General features: G+C 51.6%; 2 protein-coding genes across 2 annotated transcripts in view; one reads left to right on the top strand and one right to left on the bottom strand.

Moving 5' to 3' along the window:
• LOC119508931 (basic proline-rich protein-like) overlaps window positions 1–658 on the bottom strand; it is a 12368-nt gene extending 11710 nt beyond the window's left edge. Inside the window, exons 1-2 of the mRNA XM_037802635.1 lie at window positions 274–658; window positions 38–190 (exon numbers count right to left, since the gene is read on the bottom strand). Coding sequence (XP_037658563.1) covers window positions 38–190; window positions 274–658 — 538 coding nt within the window. The remainder of the gene's footprint in view (window positions 1–37; window positions 191–273) is intronic.
• PARP10 (poly(ADP-ribose) polymerase family member 10) lies at window positions 462–18843 on the top strand. Its single transcript, XM_037802859.1, is given in 12 exon segments — window positions 462–574; window positions 684–862; window positions 943–1197; window positions 1268–1504; window positions 1583–2583; window positions 2680–2901; window positions 3027–3114; window positions 3282–3914; window positions 4001–4134; window positions 18046–18220; window positions 18296–18447; window positions 18449–18843. Coding segments are annotated over 11 exon segments (3441 nt in total). The 5' UTR covers window positions 462–574; window positions 684–690; the 3' UTR covers window positions 18821–18843.

The following is an 18843-nucleotide window of genomic DNA, read 5'->3' as shown; positions in this document are numbered from 1 at the left end:
AGGGTGGGAGGAGAGGACCTGGGGGGCACAGAGCCACCAAGGCCCGGCAGGTGGAGACAAGTGGCCGCAGGTGCCCTGCGCTCTAGAGGGGGGTCTGCAGGCTGGGCGGGGTCCTTGGGCCCCTGGACGAGCGCGAGGTTTGCACTGGAGGTGGGGGGTGGAGGCCAGTGGCAGCTCGACACTTGAGAGGCTGGGAAGAGAAGGAGGGCGGGCAGTGGGGGACAGTGAGGGCAGGAGAGGATTCCAGAAGACGGCCTGGCGCCCCACTCCCACCCCACGCCCGCCTCCTCCGCGCAGCCCTCGGCACAGGGCCCCCGGCCGGCGGGCGGTGGTTATGCCAGAAGTCAGGTGGTGGCTGGAGAGGGCGCAAGGCCCAGGGCCCGGCAGGCCGAGGAGCAGGGTGGGGCGAGGAGGAGGAGGCGCAGCCCCGGGCCGGCCCCTGGCCCGCCTTCCCGCAGGCGGTTTCACTTTTGTTTTCCCGGCCCGGCAGGGCGGACGCCCGCGGCGCGGAGCGAGGGGAGCGGGGCCGCGGGTGCCAGTGCGGGCCGGCCCGGGCCGGCGGTGCGTGCTGTGTGTAAGCGCGGGACTGGGGCGCATGTGTGGGAGCGGGGCTGGGGGCGTGCGTAAGGACGGGACTGGGGGGCCGCGGAGGGAGCATTCCCCGCCCACCTGGTCCCCCCCAGGGTCGCCATGGCGGACGCGGAGGCCGGCGGGGCGGTGGAGCTCCGTGGGCTGCCCCCCGACGTGCCCGACGAGCTGCTCACGCTCTACTTCGAGAACCGGCGTCGCTCTGGGGGTGGCCCCGTGTCGAGCTGGCAGAGACTCGGCCGCGGGGGCGTCCTCACCTTCCGGGAGCGCGCAGGTGAGGGGACTGGCGGAGGGGAGAGCCCCGGCGCCCCGACAGCCCCGCGGCGCTGACGCCCCGCCTCGCCCCGCCCGCAGACGCCCGGAGGGTCCTGGCCCAGGGGACGCACGTCCTGCAGCGAGCGCGGCTGAGCCTGCGGCCCGCCCCGCCCTGGGCCCCGGCCCGTCTGCTGCTCCAGGGCCTGCCCCTGGGTCTCACGCCGCAGCGCCTGGAGCAGCACGTGCAGGCCCTGCTGCGCGCCGCGGGACGCCCGGAGCTGCCCTGCCGGGCCCTGGCAAGCCCGCGGCCCGACCGGGCCCTGGTGCAGTTGTCAGAGCCCTTGTCTGCGGCAGGTGAGAGGCGGGCCAGGGGCGGGGGAGCCGGCGAGGGGCGGGCCCTGGGCTGACCCCGCCCTCTCCGCAGACGTCGGTGCCCTGGAGCAGCAGGCCCGCGCCCTGGGCCTGGAGGGTGCGGTAGTGTCCCTGGCCCGGGTGCCCCAGGCGCGAGCGGTGCGTGTAGTGGGGGGCCCCCACCCTGCAGACCCGCTGCTGCTGGAGCTGTACCTGGAGAACGAGCGCCGCAGTGGTGGGGGGCCCCTGGAGAGCCTGTGCAGCCTGCCTGGGGACCTGGGCACCGTCGTCAACTTCCAGCAGTGGCAGGGTGAGTGTGGCTGGGGCCCAGGCGGCCTGAGTTTCTCCTCCCATGGATCCTGACGGCCTTCTGTCCTTTCCCTCCCAGTGGCCGAGCGGGTGCTGCAGTGGGACCACTGGCTGCAGGGCGCACAGCTGAGTCTTGTCCCCCACTACGATGCCCTGGAGCCCGAGGAGCTTGCTGCTGACTCTGTTGAAGGGGGCTGCCTCGCCGAGCAGGGTCCTGGAGCCTCTGAGGATGTTCTCCTGGAGGCTGGAGGGCCAACGAGGGCACGGAAGGGCACGGGGACAGCGGAGTCCGTGGTGGCCCAAGGCCAATCAGGAACCTCTCTGAGGACAGGCCCCATGGGGTTGCTGGAGCAGGGAGGGACAGCAAGCTTGAGACCTGAAGCATCTCCAGGACAGGAGGGCCTAGTGAGCCCCGAGCCTGTGGGGTCACCAGAGCAGGCAGAGCCTATGATCCTGGAGCCTGTGGGGTCACCAGAGCAGGCAGAGCCTGTGGGGTCACCAGGGCAGGCAGAGCCTGTGATCCTGGAGCCTATGGGGTCACCAGAGCAGGCAGAGCCTATGATCCTGGAGCCTGTGGGGTCACCGGGGCAGGTGGGGTCTGTGATCCTGGAGCCTGTGGGGTCACCAGGGCCGGCGGGGTCTGTGATCCTGGAGCCTGTGGGGTCACCAGGGCAGGTGGGGTCTGTGATCCTGGAGCCTGTGGGGTCACCAGGGCAGGCGGGGTCTGTGATCCTGGAGTCTGTGGGGTCACCAGGGCAGGCGGGGCCTGTGATCCTGGAGTCTGTGGGGTCACCAGGGCAGGCGGGGCCTGTGATCCTGGAGCCTGTGGGGTCACCAGCACAGGTGGGGCCTGTGATCCTGGAGCCTGTGGGGTCACCAGGGCAGGTGGGGTCTGTGATCCTGGAGCCTGTGGGGTCACCAGGGCAGGCGGGGCCTGTGGCCCTGGAGCCCGTGGAGATGGTTCTGTCCATGGAGCCGGGGGCCTTGCGCTTCATGCAGCTCTACCATGGGGACCTCCTTGCCAGCCTGGAAGACATCGACCTCTTCCCACTGGAAGGCACGGATGTGACTGGCTTTCAGGTGAGTGACCCCTGAGGACCCCCCCTTTGGTTCTCTCTTTCCCTGTGCCCTAAATCTGCACACTGCACCTCACCCCGATCTCCTATGACCCTGCAGCTCCGTGGAGCTCTGGCCTCATGCCAGGCTGCCGAGGAATTCCTGCGGAGTCTGCTGGGGAGCATCAGCCGCCACGTGCTCAACCTGAAGCTCCCTGGCAGTGCCGGCTTCCTGCTGGGCCCGGAGGGGCAGCACCTCCTGCAGGAGCTGGAGGCTCAGTTCCAGTGTGTCTTTGGGACAGAGTGGCTGGCCAGGGCGGCCCTGGACACAGACCCCGGAGAGGTGCAATGGAGCCCTGCCCCACACCTCCCCCTTCTCACACCCCAGCCCCACGTGCCTCCTCTGTCCTCACCCAAGTCCGGGGCAGGGGTGTGAGCCTGGCAGGCCCTGATGTCCTCTCCCTACAGGTGGACCCCACTGAGGCCCTCCAGGCCCTGCCTGGCCAGGACTGCACCCCGTGGCCCCCACACAGTGACCAGGAAGCCATGAGCCTGGGTAAGGCTGCCCGTTAGCTCTCTGTTCTGCTCCACACTTAACACCTGTCTTGTGACCCTCGCCAAACCTCCTGTGCCCCAAAACCTGCTTTCCGTCTTTCACCCTTTCCTTCACCCCTACCCTGCGTGGGCCCTGACCCTTGACGCGGTGCACTCTCTTTCCCCCAGAAGAGGTCCGAGAGCTGCTGGCCACCCTGGAAGGCCCGGACAGTGGGGAGCAGCTCCCCCTGGAGCTGGAGGAGGAGCCTGAGGAGGGGGCGAGCCCCGGGGGCCTCGAGGAGGCCAGTCAGCAGCCCTTGGAGGGGGGGCCTGTGGCCCCTGGCACTGGGGCGACCCCGCTGGAGGAGGAGGCCGCGCTGCAGCTGGCCCTCCACTGGTCGCTGGAGCCGCGGGGCCAGGCAGCTGAGCAAGAGGAGGTGGCCGCGCTGCAGCGAGCCCTGGCCCTGTCACTGCTCGAGCAGCCCCTGAAGGAGGCAGAGGAGCCCCCGGGCGGCGGGGCCCAGCTGGTGGTGCATGTGGCCTTCGAGCAGGACCTGGGGGAGGTGGACCGGGCGCTGGGGGCTGCCTTGGAGGGCCAGCTCCAGGAGGAGACGGTGGGCATCCAGGGCCACATGCTGCCCACTGGGCTCCAGGCTCAGCTGGAGCAGTGCCACGGCGTGAGTGTGGCCCTGCGTGGTGACCGTGCTGTCCTCCGTGGCTTTGGGGCCCAGCCCACCCGTGCGGCCCGCCACCTCGCAGCACTGCTGACCCACCCCCAGGACTGGAAGTTGGCCTGGCCCCTGGCAGTTGCAGCCCCCGCCTGTGAGTCCTGGCCCTGGCCGGGTTGGGGACTGCTATCAGGGACCGTCCACAGGCGTGGCCCTGACCCCTCCCTCCCCACACGCCAGGCGCACAGCAGAGGACGGTAGGGCCCTTGAGCGGGCTGGAGTGTCTGGCTGAGGGCAGCAGCGAGTTCCAGGAGGTGGTGCGTGCCTTCTGCGACAGCCTGGATGCCGCCCACAGCAGGGTCCGCGTGGTGCGGGTGAGTCCACGCCCAGCTCGCCTGTGCCGCGGTCTCCTGGGCTCTCCGCACTGTCCGTGCCTGGCAGTCTGGGCAGTCGCTCTTGCTTGCCCAGGGCCCCCGGTCTCTGTCAGCTTTGGCTTGCCCTCTGCCCACTGTCTACAATGGCAGGAGCTGCCTGGTGCGGGGCTAGTGGAGGCCGGTGGGGATGGGGTACAGGGGGTGCCTTAGCCTTGTGCTGCCCAGTGAGTTACAGAGCCTGGGTGGAGGAACAGATCACAGAAGTGGGGAGCCAGACTGGACACAAGGAAGCCCAGTGAGGGCAGGTGGGTGAGGAAGGGGCAGGGGATGAGGATGTAGAGAGGCCTGGGAAGCGTGAGCGTGTGGGGTGCTGGATGTGCATGTGGCTGGGGAGTGGGTGTGAGAAACCAGAGCCAGTGGGGGCGAGGGCCGGGCAGCCCCAGGTGTAGGCAGTAAGCTGGTGATGCAGGAGGCAGCCCGGTGAGAAGGGGGTGCTGGGGAGCCACGGGGGCCTCTGCTCAGGGCTTCTGTGGGTCCAGTATCTGGGGCCCCGCAGGCCTGCCACCGCCAGATTTGGATTGTTTAACTGGATTGTTAAACTGGATTGTTTAACTGCAGCATCCCCCGTGGGGTGGCACGTGGTAGCCGAGGACAGTGGATCCTGGGTAGACCCTGCAGGGCAGGTGCGCGGAGCCCACCTGACAGGTCCCCACGAGGTTAGCAGGGCTGGAGAGCCCGCGGAGGGCACTGCCGGGGTTCCCGTTCCCCGTGCTGGGCGGAGGGCCCCTCGGGTAGGACCGGCCAGCTCGGGAGCCGCCCTCGAAGCCTGCACCGGGGCTCGGCGGGCTGCAGACGCCCCCCAGCTTTCTCCGGGCCCCGGGCCAGGAGGGGAGGAGGAGCGTGGCCCCCAGTGGGAACGTCTGTGGGGGGTGGCTGCGTGCTTCCCTGGGCTCTGACCTCCCGAGTCCCGGTGCTGACGCGGGCGGGGGGCGCTGGGAGTTGTAGTTTTAGGCCGGGGCGGGGGTGCCGCTGCGAGGGGGCGCCTGAGGGCAGCCCGGCCTCTGCCCCAGGTCCCGGCGCCTGCTCCCCGGCCGCCACCGCCGCTCAGGCCCCTCGCTGGGTTTGCTAACCGTGTGCACTTGGGCTTCGCAGTCCGCGCCTCTGACTCTGGATGCTGCACCGGAGTCTGCCTTTCTCCGTTTAGCAACGTTGGAGGCCGCGTGCTGCCTCCCTGCAGGGAGGGCGGAGAAGGGAGCCCCCGCCGGCCCGCGGTTTGCGCAGGCGCATTGTCTCACTGCAGCCCGAGGGCCGCCGTGGGTTCTGCCCGGTGCCTCCCGCGCGTCCCGGGGACGAGCAGACACCGCCGCGGAGCCGTCAGGAGCGCGGCGGGGGCCGCGTCGTCAGCCCGGGGCCGGGCCTCTGGCTCCCCGGGCCTCCGCCAGGTGCTGCTCGGCTGCGGGTCGCCCGCGGGGCCTTTCTGATCCGCGGGGCCTCTCGGACTTGCTGGTTCATTTCGCCCTTTACAGCGAGAGCTGCTTGCAGCTGCGGCACCCAGATGGGTGCAGAAGTCCCAGTTCTCCGCGTCCTAACGCGTCGTTGCATTGTCCGCTCTGTGGTGGTAGTTTGCTGGTTATAGTGTTCAGGATCAAAATACTTTTCCCCTCAGAACTTTGAAAACATTGCTTTTTTCCTTTCCTATTCCTTGGGAAAAGAAAAATTTCTCTCCATGGGTTCTTTTTCAAGCAAACCAATTTTTAAGCTTTTTATTATGGAAACTTTCAAACATAGAACCCATCATATAGCTTTATAAAGATCATTAACACTTAGCTTTTTTTTCAGTTTAATGTATTCCTTTCCCCAATTTATTTTCTATTGGAGCTAATTACTATTAATTTTTAATTACACAAGGGATAGGTTGAAACAGAATACTAGTAATATAGGTACTCCACACCAAATCATTTGCTCTTTATTTCTTGAGGAGAACAATTGAACTGTCTCTTTGGTTTTCTTGTATTTTATATTTAGAGAAGTTGTAGGTTCACAGGAAGATCATGCAGAAAATACAAAGTTCCCATATACCCACCCCGTTTTTTAACATTTTGCGTTAGTGTGGTATTTTTGTTACAATTGAGAGAATATTATTATAATTATACTATTAACTATAGGGTTCACTGTTTGTTGTACAGTCCTATGAGTAGTTTTGTTCTAGCAACATATATAACCACCTAAAATTTCCCCCTTTAACCACTTCCAAATATATAATTCATTGGTGTTAATTACATTCACAAAGTTGTGTTACCATCACCACTATACATTACCAGAAGTTCTCCATCACCCCAAACAGAAACTCTGCACTAAGAACTAACTCCCCATTCCCTACCCTCACCCAACACCAGTAAATAGTATTCTAGTTTCAGACTCTACGACTTTGCTTATTCAAACTATTTTATTTCAGTGAGATCATAAAATATTTGTCCTTTTGTGTCTGCCTTATTAACTCAACATGATGTCTTCAAGGTTCATCCATGTTGTTATATGTATCAGAACTTTGTTCTTTTATGTAGCTGAATAATATTCCACTGTATATATGTATGTATGTATGTATGTATATATATACATACACACACACACACACACACACACACACACACACACCCACCACATTTTGCTTACCAAGCCTCTGTTGATGGGCATTTGGATTACTTGCATCTTTTGGCAATTGTGAAGAATACCACTATGAACATTGGTATTCAGATATCTGTTTGCATCCCTGCTTTCAATTATTTTAGGTATATATACCTACAAGTGGGATGGCGAGTCTTATGGTAGTTCTATACTTAACTTTTCTGCCAAACTGTTTTCCACAGCTGCTGCACCATTCTACACTCCCACCAACAATGAACAAATGTGTCTATTTCTCCACATCCTCTCCAACACTTATTTTTCATTTTTTATAAAAAAAATAGTAGCCATTCTAGTGGGTGTGAAATGGTATCTCATTGTGGTTTTGATTTGCTGTTCCCTAATGACTACTGCTGAACATCTTTTCATGTGTTTATTGGCCTTTTGTATATTTTCTTCAGAGAAATGTCTTTTCAAGTCTTTTGCCCATTTTTAAATTGAGTTGTCTTTTTGTTGTTGAGTTGTAGGGTTTTCTTCTCAAACCTGTATATTGAGCCCTTATCGGATATGTGTTTTCCAAATATTTTCTCCCATTCTGTAGGTTGTCTGTTTACTTTCAGGATGTGGTTCTTTGATGGATAAAAGTTTTTAATCTTGATGTCAAGTCCTGTTTTTTTTTTGTTGTTGTTGTTCGTGCTTTTGGTGTAAAGTCCAAGAAACCATTTCTTAATGCTCTTCCAGGAGTTTTATAGTCCTGGTTCTTATTTTTAGGACTTTGATCCATTTTGAGGTGATTTTTGTTTCTGCTGTGAGATAGGGGTTTACCTTCATTCTTTTGCATATGGATATCCAGTTTTCCCATTTGTTGAAGAGATTATTCTTTCCCAATTGAGTGGACTTGACACCCTTATCAAAAATCAATTGACCGTAGATGTAAAGGTCTTATTTCTGAGCTCTTAGTTTGATTCCGTTGGTTTATAGCTCTATTATTGTGCCAGTACGTGCTGTTTTGACTACTGTAGCTTTGTAGTAAGTTTTAAGGTCAGAAGTATGAGTCCTCCAACTTTATTCTAATTTTTCAAAATGATTTGCCCATTTGGGGCTCCTTACCCTTCCAAATAAATATTATGATTGGTTTTTCCACTGCTGCAAATTAGGCTCTTAGAATTTTGACCGGGACTGCACTGAATCCGTAACTCGATTTGGGTGGGATTGACATCTTGGCAATACTTAGTCTTCCAACATGAGCACGGGATGTCCGTCCATTTATTCAGGTGTTTGTCGGCTTCTGTTAGCAGTGGTTTGTAAGTTATCCATGTGTAAGTTCTTTAATCCTTGGTTAAATTTATTCCTAGAGTGTTGATTCTTTTAGTTGCTATTGTAAATGGAATTTTTTCCCTCTATTTCCACTTCAGATTGTACATTACTAGTGTCTAGAAACACTACTGATTTTTGCTTGTTGCTGAATTTGTTTATTAGCTCTAGTAGCTTTGTTGTAGCTTTTTTCGGGATTTTCTATATATAGGATCATCTTGTCTGCAAATAGGGAAAGTTTTACATCTTCATTTCCAATTTGCAAGCCCTTAGGTTCTTTCTCTTGCCTAATTGCTCTGGCTAGACCTTCTAGTATAACGTTGAATAACAGTAGTGACAGTGGGCCTCCTTGTTTGTTCCTGATCTCAGAGAGAAAGCTTTCAGTCTTTTACTACTGAGTATGATGTTAACTGTGAGTTTTTCATAAATGCCCTTTATCATATTGAGGAAGTTCTCTTCTATTAGTTTTATGAGTGTTTTTATCAAGAAGGAATGCTGGATTTGGTTAAATACCTTTTCTGAGTCAATTGAGTTGGTCGTGTGGTTTTCTCCTTCATTCTATTAATGTGGTGTGTCGTATTATGTGATGAATTACATTAATTGATTTTCTTGTTTTGAATCATGCTTGCATGCTGGGATAAATCCCACTTGATCATGGTGTTTAATTCTTTCCCTGTGCTGTTAGATTTGGTTTAGTAGTATTTTGATAAAGATTTTTGCGTCTCTAATCATAAGGAATATTGATCTGTAATTTTCTTTTCTTGTAGTATCTTTATCTGGCTTGGATATTAGGGTGATACTGCCTCAGAGAATGTGTTGGAAAGTGTTCCCTCTTCAATTTTTTGGAAGAGTTTGAGCAGGATTGGTGTTAATTCTTCTTGGAATGTTTGGAATGTTTGACTGATTCCATCTCTTTATTTGTTATTGGTCTGTTTCGATCTTTTATTTATTCTCGAGTCAGTGTAGATAATTTATGTGTTTCTAGGAATTTGTCTATTTCATATACATTATCTAATTTTTTGGCATTTAATTGTTCATGATATCCTCTTATAATCCTTTTTATTTCTGTGAGGTCAAAGTAATGCCTCCCCTTTCATTTCTGATTTAGTTGTTTGTATTTTCTCTTTTTTTTTGTCAGTCTAGGTGAAGGTTTGTCAATTTTATTGCTCTTTTTTAAAAACCAACTTTTGGTTTTGTTGAGTTTCCCTATTTTTTTTTGTTCATTTGTTTGTTTTGTTTTGTTTATTTATTTATTTATTTATTTTTTACCTTTTTTTAATCTTCATTTTATTGAGATATATTCACATACCACGCAGTCATACAAAACAAATCATACATTTGATTGTTTACAGTACCATTACATAGTTGTACATTCATCACCTAAATCAATCCCTGACACCTTCATTAGCACACACACAAAAATAACAAGAATAATAATTAAAGTGAAAAAGAGCAATTGAAGTAAAAAAGAACATTGGGTAACTTGTCTGTTTGTTTCCTTCCCCTATTTTTCTACTCATCCATCCATAAACTAGACAAAGTGGAGTGTGGTCCTTGTGGCTTTCCCAATCCCATTGTCACCCCTCATAAGCTACGTTTTTATACAATTGTCTTCGAGATTCATGGGTTCTGGGTTGTAGTTTGATAGTTTCAGGTATCCACCACCAGCTACCCCAATTCTTTAGAACCTAAAAAGGGTTGTCTAAATTGTGTGTAAGAGTGCCCACCAGAGTGACCTCTCGGCTCCTTTTGGAATCTCTCTGCCACTGAAGCTTATTTCATTTCCTTTCACATCCCCCTTTTGGTCAAGAAGATGTTCTCCGTCCCACGATGCCGGGTCTACATTCCTCCCGGGGAGTCATATTCCACGTTGCCAGGGAGATTCACTTCCCTGGGTGTCTGATCCCACGTAGAGGGGAGGGCAGTGATTTCACCTTTCAAGTTGGCTTAGCCAGAGAGAGAGAGGGCCGCATCTGAGCAACAAAGAGGCATTCGGGAGGAGGCTCTTAGGCACAATTATAGGGAGGCCTAGCCTCTCCTTTGCAGCAACCGTCTTTTTTAATTCTGTTTCATTTATCTCCACTCTGTTATTTCCTTCCTTCTGCTCCCTTTGTGTTTATTTTGTTCTTCTATATATAGATCCTCCAGTTGTGAGGTTAGGTCTCTGATTTTAGATCTTTCTCCTTTTTTAATGTGAGCAGTTAGAGCTGTAAATTTCTCTCTCAGCCCTGCCTTAGCATTGCCTGTAGGGCAGGTCTGGTGGTAACAAACTACCCCAGCTGTTTTGTTTATCTGGGAACGTCTTCATCTCTCCCAGATTTTTGAAAGTCAGGCTCGCCGGATGAAAAATTATTGGTTGGAAATTGTTTTCTTTCAGCACTTTCAATATTTTGTCCACTGCCTTCTTGCCCCCATGGTTTCTGATGAGAAATTGGCAGTTAATCTTATTGGGACTCCCTTGTACATAACATGTTGCATTTCTTTTTCAGCTTTCAGAACTCTCTCCCTGTCCTTGGCATATGACAGTTTGACCATATGTGTCTGAGCATATTTCTCTTCACATTTATCCTGCTGGGCGTTTGTTTGGCTTCTTGGATGTGCATATTCACATCTTTTGCTAAGTTTGGGAAGTTTTCTGCCATTATTTCTTTGAATATTCCTTCTGCCCCTTTCTCTCTTTCTCTTCTGGGACTTCCATAATGCACTTATTGGTAGCTTGATGGGGTCCCACAGGTCTCTTAGGCCTTTTTTCTATTTTTTTCTTTCTGCTTCTCAGGCTGACTCATTTCACTTTACTTCTCTTTGAGTTCACTGTTTCTTTCTTCTGCCTGTTCCAATCTGTTGTTAAACCCTCTAGGGAATTTTAAATTTCTGTTATTGTGGCCTTCAACTCTTGTTGAATACCTATTTGATTCCTTTTTTTTTAAATTTCTCTCTCTTTATTGAGATTTTCATATTGTTCATTCATCATTTTCTTGGTATCCTTTATTTTTTTCTCTGTATTTTCCTTGATCTTCTTGAACATATCGTGGATCATTTTTTTTTTTAAAGTCTTTTTCCGGTATGTCCACATTCTGGTCTTCTTTGTTGATATTTTCTGGATTTTACCCTCTTCTTTTGGATGGGCCATCATTTCCTGTTTCTTTATCTTGTAATATTTCATTGCATCATTTGCATTTTAATATTTTAAAGTGTTAGCTCTGGGATTCAGTCCCTGATCTGTTTCTGGAGTTAATATCCAGCTTATGTTATAACAGAGATTTCCTTGAGTGCAAGGAACCAACAAAACCAAATCAATGAAAAACACCTTTCACAGTCTTTGCAAACCAGTTCTGTGTTGGCTGGTGCTAACCTTTCAGGTAAGTCAGCCAAGGCGAATGCCAAGTGTGGGGTCCTCCCGTCTTTTCTGGGCCTGGGTCTTGTCCTGGGCTTGTGCTTGCTCACAGCCTTAGGAGCTCACCCCTTTCCAGGAGTCTGAGTGCTCCTTCCGCTCCCTGTGAAACAGATTTTCTCACTCGTGGGTACAGGCATACCTCGTTTTATTGTGCTTTGCTTTATTGCACTTTACAGGTATGGAGTTTTTTACCTGCATTGAGCAAGTCTATAGGTGCCATTTTTCCAACAGTATGTGCTCACTTTGTGTCTCTGTGTCACATTTTAATTAAGGTATGTATGTTTTTTTTAAGGCATAATGCTCTTGCACATTTAATAGACTGCAGTATGGTGTAAAGGTAATTTTATATGCACTGGGAAACCAAACAATTTGTGCAACTTGCTTTATCGTATACTCACTTTATCGGGGTGGCCTGGAGCCAAAGCCCTACAATCTCCGGGGTCTGCCTGCACTCTCTTGTAGGACGGAGAGCAGGTGAGCCTTCGCCCAGGCTGTTTGATTTCGTTATTTCTTAGGCTGCTTAGTTGTCCCAAGCTGCTTTTGCTGGAGGGCGGATTCTGCGGGGGTGAGCCTGGGAGTGGTTTGCCAGGTCAGTCCTGCCCAGCTGAACCGAGCCAGGAGTGGCAGCGAGAGTGCAGGCTGCCCGGGCCGCGCTGGGCAGGGCGTGAGGGAGGGGCCCACACTGCCAGGGCCTCTCCCCAGGCTTCTAAAGCTGCATTTTCTTGATTCAGCACTTGCCCAGTTCATGCAGCCCTTTAACCGTTTTCCGGAGTTCTGGGGAAGAGTCTGTCTCTGAGTCTCCTGTGCCACCCCTGTCTGAGGCGGGTTGGAACAACAGCCACCCTCAGAGCTGGGCCCCGCGATCTGAAGTGGGGGGTCAAAAGCAGGGGTCCCGGATCCTGGGGGCTGGTCTTTACAGGCTGCACTGGAGCCACTGCTGCGTGCCCGAGGCTGGGGGCTGGCAGCCTTCACAGGGAGGGGGTCGCCTCTTCCGGGCTCTCCCTCCAGGTGGGCACACAGTCTCCCAAGGCCCCCGCGTTTAAATAGCTGGTTAGCGGGTTCGGACAGCTCCTGCCAGTTCAGTTGCTCTGCAGGAGAGACTGATCCTGGGGCTTGCGACCCCACTGTCTCCCCGCTTCCCTCCCGCCACTGTTCTTACCATCCAGGACTGGTGGTGAGGAGCCCAGCGTGAGATATTTGTCCACTTACATATTGACTTGGTTGTGGTGGTGCTGCTGGTGTGTGTGTGTGCACGTGTGTGGGTCTGGACCTGTAGCGTTTTCTTTTGCTTTGAAGGGGTGCGATCTCCCCCAGGCAGGTGCTGCGTTCCTGGCGCCCCGTGGATCTTTCACCTGGAGATGCCACCTTGGGCTGGGGTGACTTTCTTCCAGGAAGCCCCACTTTCTCTCTTCCACCAGCTGCTTCCTCCTTGTGGTAGCCCCGTAACACAGCTCTCCCACTTCTCCATCTGCCTCCCTTCTCCCTCAGCTCTCCTCTCACAGTTCTCATCTCTTTCTTTAGCTTTGCACTCTGGGACTGGCCTTTAGCTTTAGCCACGTGATTATTTGGCCCATCCACTGAATTCAGTGCAGCAACTAATTCTTAATGTGAGAAGACTTCCTTATTTTCAGACCAGTTCTTTTCCGTGGTAACTAGTTTTAATTTATGGATGTAACAGTCCTTTTTCTTTTTCAACTTTTGCATTTTCTTATTGTGGTAAAATATATATAACATAAAACCATTTGAACCGTACTTAGCTGGACAATTCAGTGATAGTAAATACACTGACAATGTTGTATAATTTTCACCACTATTTCCGGAACATTTTCATCATCCCAAACGGAAACTCTGTCCCTGTTAAGCAATAAGCTCCCCTCCCCCTGCCCCAGCCCCTGGCAAGCACCACTCGCCTTCTGTCTGTATGAATTGCCTATTCTAGGTAACTCACGTAAGAGGAATCATACGTTTCCTTCTGTGTCTGGCTTATTACACTCAGCCTAATGTTTTCCAGGTCCGTCCGTGTTGTAGCACGCATCAGAACCTCTTTCCTTTTCATGGCTGAAAGGATGGACCTGTATATAAATTAATATACCACATTCTGTTCGTCTCCTCCGCTGGTGGACTTTTGGGTGTGTCCACCTGTTTGCTGTGTGAATATGCACTGATGAAAATGGGTGCAGAGGTGTCTGTCTGAGTCCCCGTCTTCAGTTCTTTCGGGCACATCCCCAGAGGCAGGAGCGCCGCATCATATGGTAATTCTGTGATTGACTTTCTGCCGAGGAGCCTCCGAACTGTTCCCACTGCAGCTGTACCTTTCCACATTCCCACCGACAGTGGACAAGCTCTCCAGTTCCTCCACATCCTCGCCAATGTTTACCGTTTTCTATTTTTCTAAATAACAGCCATCCTGGTAGGTCTAAAGTGATATCTCCTGTGGTTTTCATTTGCATTTCCATGATGGCTAGTGATGTTAAGTATCTTCTCATGTGCATATTGCCATCCGTATATCTTCTTTACGAAAGTGTTTATTCAAGTTCTCAGCCCATTTACAAGTTGAGTTGTCTATTTGTTGTTCAGTTGTAGGAGCTCTTCACATATTCTAGATATTAAACTCTTATCATACTTAATTTCCAAATATTTTCTCCCATTCTGTAGGTTTTCTTTTCAGTTTCTTGATACCGTGCTTTGTGTACAAAAGTTTTAAATTTTGATGAAGTCCAATTTATCTATTTTTGTTGTTGCTTGTGCTTTTGGTGTCATATCTATTACCTAATGCAAGGTCCTGAAGATTTTCCCGTGTTTTCTTCTCTGAGCTTTATGGATTTAACTCTTTTATTTAGGTTGTTGCTCCATTCTGAGTTAATTCTGTATTTGCCAAGAGGTGGGGTCCACATTCATTCTTCTGCCTGTGGACTTCCAGCTGCCCCAGCACCATCTGTTAAAGAGACTGTTCTTTCCCCATCGAGTGGACTTGGTGCCCTTGTCAGCAGTCAACTGGCCACACATGTGTGGGTTTATCTCTGGACTGTAAATTCCGTTCCACTGGTCTACATGTCCATCCTTATGCCAGGACCACACTGCTGCATATTACTGAAGCCTTGTAGTAAGTTTTTAAATTGGGAAATGGAAGTCCTCCAATTTTGTTCTTCAAGATTGTTTTGGCTATTGGGGCCTCCTGTAATTCTGCATGAATTAGAGGAACAGCTTTTCCATTTCTGCAAAACATGCTGTTGGGATTTTTTTTTCCTTAAAAATTTTATTTTGAAATAATTTCAAACTTACAGGACAGTTGCAAAAATAATGCAAATGCCATACACAGAACTCCAACATCCCCCTACCACCTAGACACCGAGATTCACCAAATTTAACATTCTGCCACATTTGCTATTTTTCTTTCCTTCTTTCTTTCCCCCTCCCTCCCTCCCTTCGCTCCTTTCTTCCTTATCTATCTCTATTTTCTGAACACTTGAGAGCAAGTTGCACACATCATGCTCCTGGAACATGTAACACTTCTATGTACATTTCCTACAAACAAGGATATTCACCCGTGTAGTCCTTGAGTGCAGTTAACAAGTTCAAGAAATTTAACATCGATATAAAGCTTATAGTCTGTACTCCAATTTTTTCATATATCCCAGTAATGACCTTTTGAGCATTTTCACCTCCATTGTTAGATCCTGCCCAGGATCATGTATTTCATTTAGTTGTCATTGTCTCTTTAGTTGTTCTTTTTTAATATTAATTGAGGACATACATACAACTTAAACCTTCCCATCCCAGCCCTTCCCAGGCATACTATTTGGTGGGATTTATCACTCACCATCCTCTATTACTAGTCTGTTCCCTTCCCCCAAACAAAAATCCTACATCCATTATACATTCACTCCCCAATACCCCTGCCCCCTGCCCCTGGAAACTCATACTCTACTTTCTCTCTGTATGAGTTTGCATATTTGCTGGTATTTTCTTTGTGGTTACCACGGGGCTTAAATTTAATATCCTAAATCTATAACAGTCTTGTTTGATTTGATATCAACTTACCTTCAATAGCATACGTAATCTATGTTCCTATACCCTTCCCCCCACCACCACCTTTATGTGGTTTTTTTCACAAATTATGTATTTCTACATTATGAGTCCAAAACCACTGATTTATTATTACATTTTGTACATTTGCCTTTTAGATCCTATAGGAAGTAAAAGTGGAGTTACAAACCAAGAACAATAGTACTGGTATGTAAATTTGCCCGTGTCAGTATCCTTACCAGAGGTCTTTATTTTTTCATGTAGTTTCAGTCAATTGTCTGGTGTTCTTTCCTTTTAACTTGCAGAACTGCATTTAGCATTAGCATTTCTTGTAAGGGCTGGTGTACTAGTGGTGACTCCCTTAGCTTTTGTTTATCTGGAAAGGTCTTAATTCCTTCCTTATTTTTGAAAGACAGCTTTGCTGGATACAGAATTCTTCATTGGCAGTTTTTTGCTTCTAGCCCTTTGAGTATGTCATCCCCCTGCCTTCTTGCCTCTAGGGTTTCAGATGGGAAATCAGCACTTAATCTTATTGAGGCTGCTTTGCATGTGACACGTTACTTCTCTTTTCTGGCTTTCAGAATTCTCTCTTTATCTTTGGTATTTGACAGTTTGATTATAATATGTCATGGTTTGGGTCTATTTGGATTTACCCTATTTGGAGTTTGTTGGGTATCTTGTCTGTGTATATTCTTGTCTTCATTAAATTTGCTAAGTTTTCAGCTATTATTTCTTTGAGTATCCTCTCTGCTTATTTCTTTCTTCTCCTTGGACTCCCATGAAGTGCATACTGGTTAGCTTGATGATGTCCCACAGGTTCCTCAGCCTCTGTTCACTTCTCTCTGTTCTTTCTTCCCTCTGCTCCTCAGACTGGAGAATTTCAATGGTCTTATTTTCAAGTTCTCTGATTCTTCCTTCTGCCAACTCCAATCAGCTGTTGAACCCCTCAGGGGAATTTTTAATTTTTGTTACTGTGGTCTTCAGCTCTGCTTGGTTCCTTTTCATAATTTCTCTATTAATAGTCTCTTTGTTCATCTATTATTTTCCTAATGTCCTTTATCTGTCCATGTTTCTCTCTTGCTCTTGGAGCATATTTAGGACCATTTTTTTTTCAAGTCTTGTCTGGAATGTCCCAGTTCTGGTTCTGCTGCTTTAATTTGCTTCTTTGCCTGGGCCATGGCTTCCTGTTTCTTTGTACATTTTGCAAACTTTGGTTGAAACCTGGACATTTTGATATTTCCATGTGTTATTGTTGGAATTAAGACTCTGAGGTGTCTGCTCCTTAAGTTTGCATCCAGCTAGTGTTATGACAGATTTCCTTGAATGCGGGGAGGTAACCAAAAAATAAAGGAGAAGACAAAAACACATTTCCCAGTCTTTGTAAATTGGCCCGTGCTCCTTCAGAGCTTAGCCATACAATGAGTTTAGAGAAGAGCTTGAGGCAAAAGCATAGGGTCCTCCCCCGTCCTTGCTGCACATGCCTCTTGCCTTGGGCATGCATGTGTGGCCCTAGGAATCCCCCCATTTACATGGATACGAAAGTCCCCTCTTCCCTAGGAAACAGCATTTCCTTAGAGTCCTGGACTGCACCGTATGCCCCACAGCCTGCAACCCTTGTCCCAGGCCAGGGTTCTTGTAGGAGAGCTGTGTGAGTCGCCTCCACACACAGGACTCATTCTGGGGTGGTGAGCCCACGACAGGTGTCCTGGTTCAGTCCTCTTGCTGCCCCACTCAGATTGGGCCGGACATTCAGGCTCCAGTATGTGCATGGGGGTCACTATGCTCGCTCCAGAACCCGGAGCAGGGATTCACACCGGGAGGGGCCAGCCAGGGAGCCAGGAGATCCAGCTGCACTGCCTCTTTCTTTTTAGGCACTCACCCCGTTACTGCGTTCCTTTAGCTGTTTCTGCCAATTCTTGCGGCTTGTTCAGGTTTCTGTGAGCAGATGGAGGTGTCTCACCATCTTTTTGAAAGGGATGGGGCTAAGTATTCAGTCAGCTGCTGGGATTTTGATGGAGATATCGCTGAATCTGTAGACTGCTTCGGGTGTTGTTGACATCTTAGCAGTCTTAAGTTTTCCAATTTATGAACAAGGGACTGTTGTAGTCCTTTATGTCCCTCTGAAAAGAGTAGTTTCCATTGTTTTGGAAGCTCTGCTGGGTCTCTGAATTTGGTGTTGGATGATGGAATGGTTATTGGCCACCCTGGGCCTTCTGTCCCATCTGGGTCTTCCTGGTCTGAGGGGTCCCTGGGCATCCTTGGTGCGGGCGCCTGGCCAGGGGTTCTCTGCAGAAGCCTGGCTGAGGGTCCTGAGTTGTGGTGGGTGGGTAGGGTTTGCCCACCAGCAGGCCTCCCCCGGGGAGTCAGGCCTCCTTAGGGGGAGGGGAGGCCTTTCTGGAAACCCTCCGATGCCACCTGTGGCCCGGCAGAGGTGTCTTGTCAACTGCCAGGCAGAGCAGGACGCAGCCTCTGGAGGTCGCCCCGGACCCTGAAGCCTTCCGAGAGAGGGCCCCTGACAGGGGCTATGCTGTTTCTGAGTGACCTCCGCCCCGCAGGTGGAGCGCGTGTCGACCCCGCTGCTGCAGCAGCAGTACGAGCTGCACCGCCAGCGGATGGAGCAGCGCTGTGACCGGCGTCCAGTGGAGCAGGTCCTGTACCACGGCACGTCCGCGTCCGCGGTGCGCGACATCTGCGCGCACGGCTTCAACCGCAGCTTCTGCGGCCGCAACGGTGAGGCCTGGGCCCGGCGGGCGGGCGGGCTCAGCGGCCCTGGCGCCCCTGACCCCCGCCCGGTGCTCCCTGCAGGCACGCTCTACGGTCAGGGCGTGTACTTCGCCCGGCGCGCCTCGCTGTCGGTGCAGGACCGCTACTCGCCCCCCGACGCCGGCGGCCACAAGGCGGTGTTCGTGGCGCGGGTGCTGACCGGAGACTACGTGCTGGGCCGCCGCGACCTGCGGGTGCCCCCCCTGCGGGACTCCGGCCTCGGCCCGCAGCGCTACGACAGCGCCGTGGACTGCCTCTGCCAGCCCAGCATCTTCGTCATCTTCCACGACACCCAGGCGCTGCCCACCCACCTCATCACCTGCGAGAACAGGCTGCAGGCTCCCCCCGGGGACCTCTCCGGGCGCCCGGACCACTCCCCGGCCTCCTGACCCAGGAGACCCGCGGCCCAGCCTCCCCTTCCCCGCCCGCGCGGCCGTGCGCTCCGAGGCCCGGGGACTGCCCCGCCTGGTCCCTGGCCGGCCCGACCACCAGGGGTCAGCAGAGCCCGGGAGGAGGGTGGGCGCGGGACTCCGCCCCGGGACCCGCCCGAGCGCGGCTCTGGTTTGAATAAACGTGAATGTGAAACCTGG

This window comes from Choloepus didactylus, chromosome 14 (assembly GCF_015220235.1).
Source record: "Choloepus didactylus isolate mChoDid1 chromosome 14, mChoDid1.pri, whole genome shotgun sequence".
Taxonomy (NCBI): domain Eukaryota; kingdom Metazoa; phylum Chordata; class Mammalia; order Pilosa; family Megalonychidae; genus Choloepus; species Choloepus didactylus.
The sequence above is the reverse complement of the archived record's forward strand: the minus strand, read 5'-3'. Positions and strand labels throughout refer to the sequence as shown.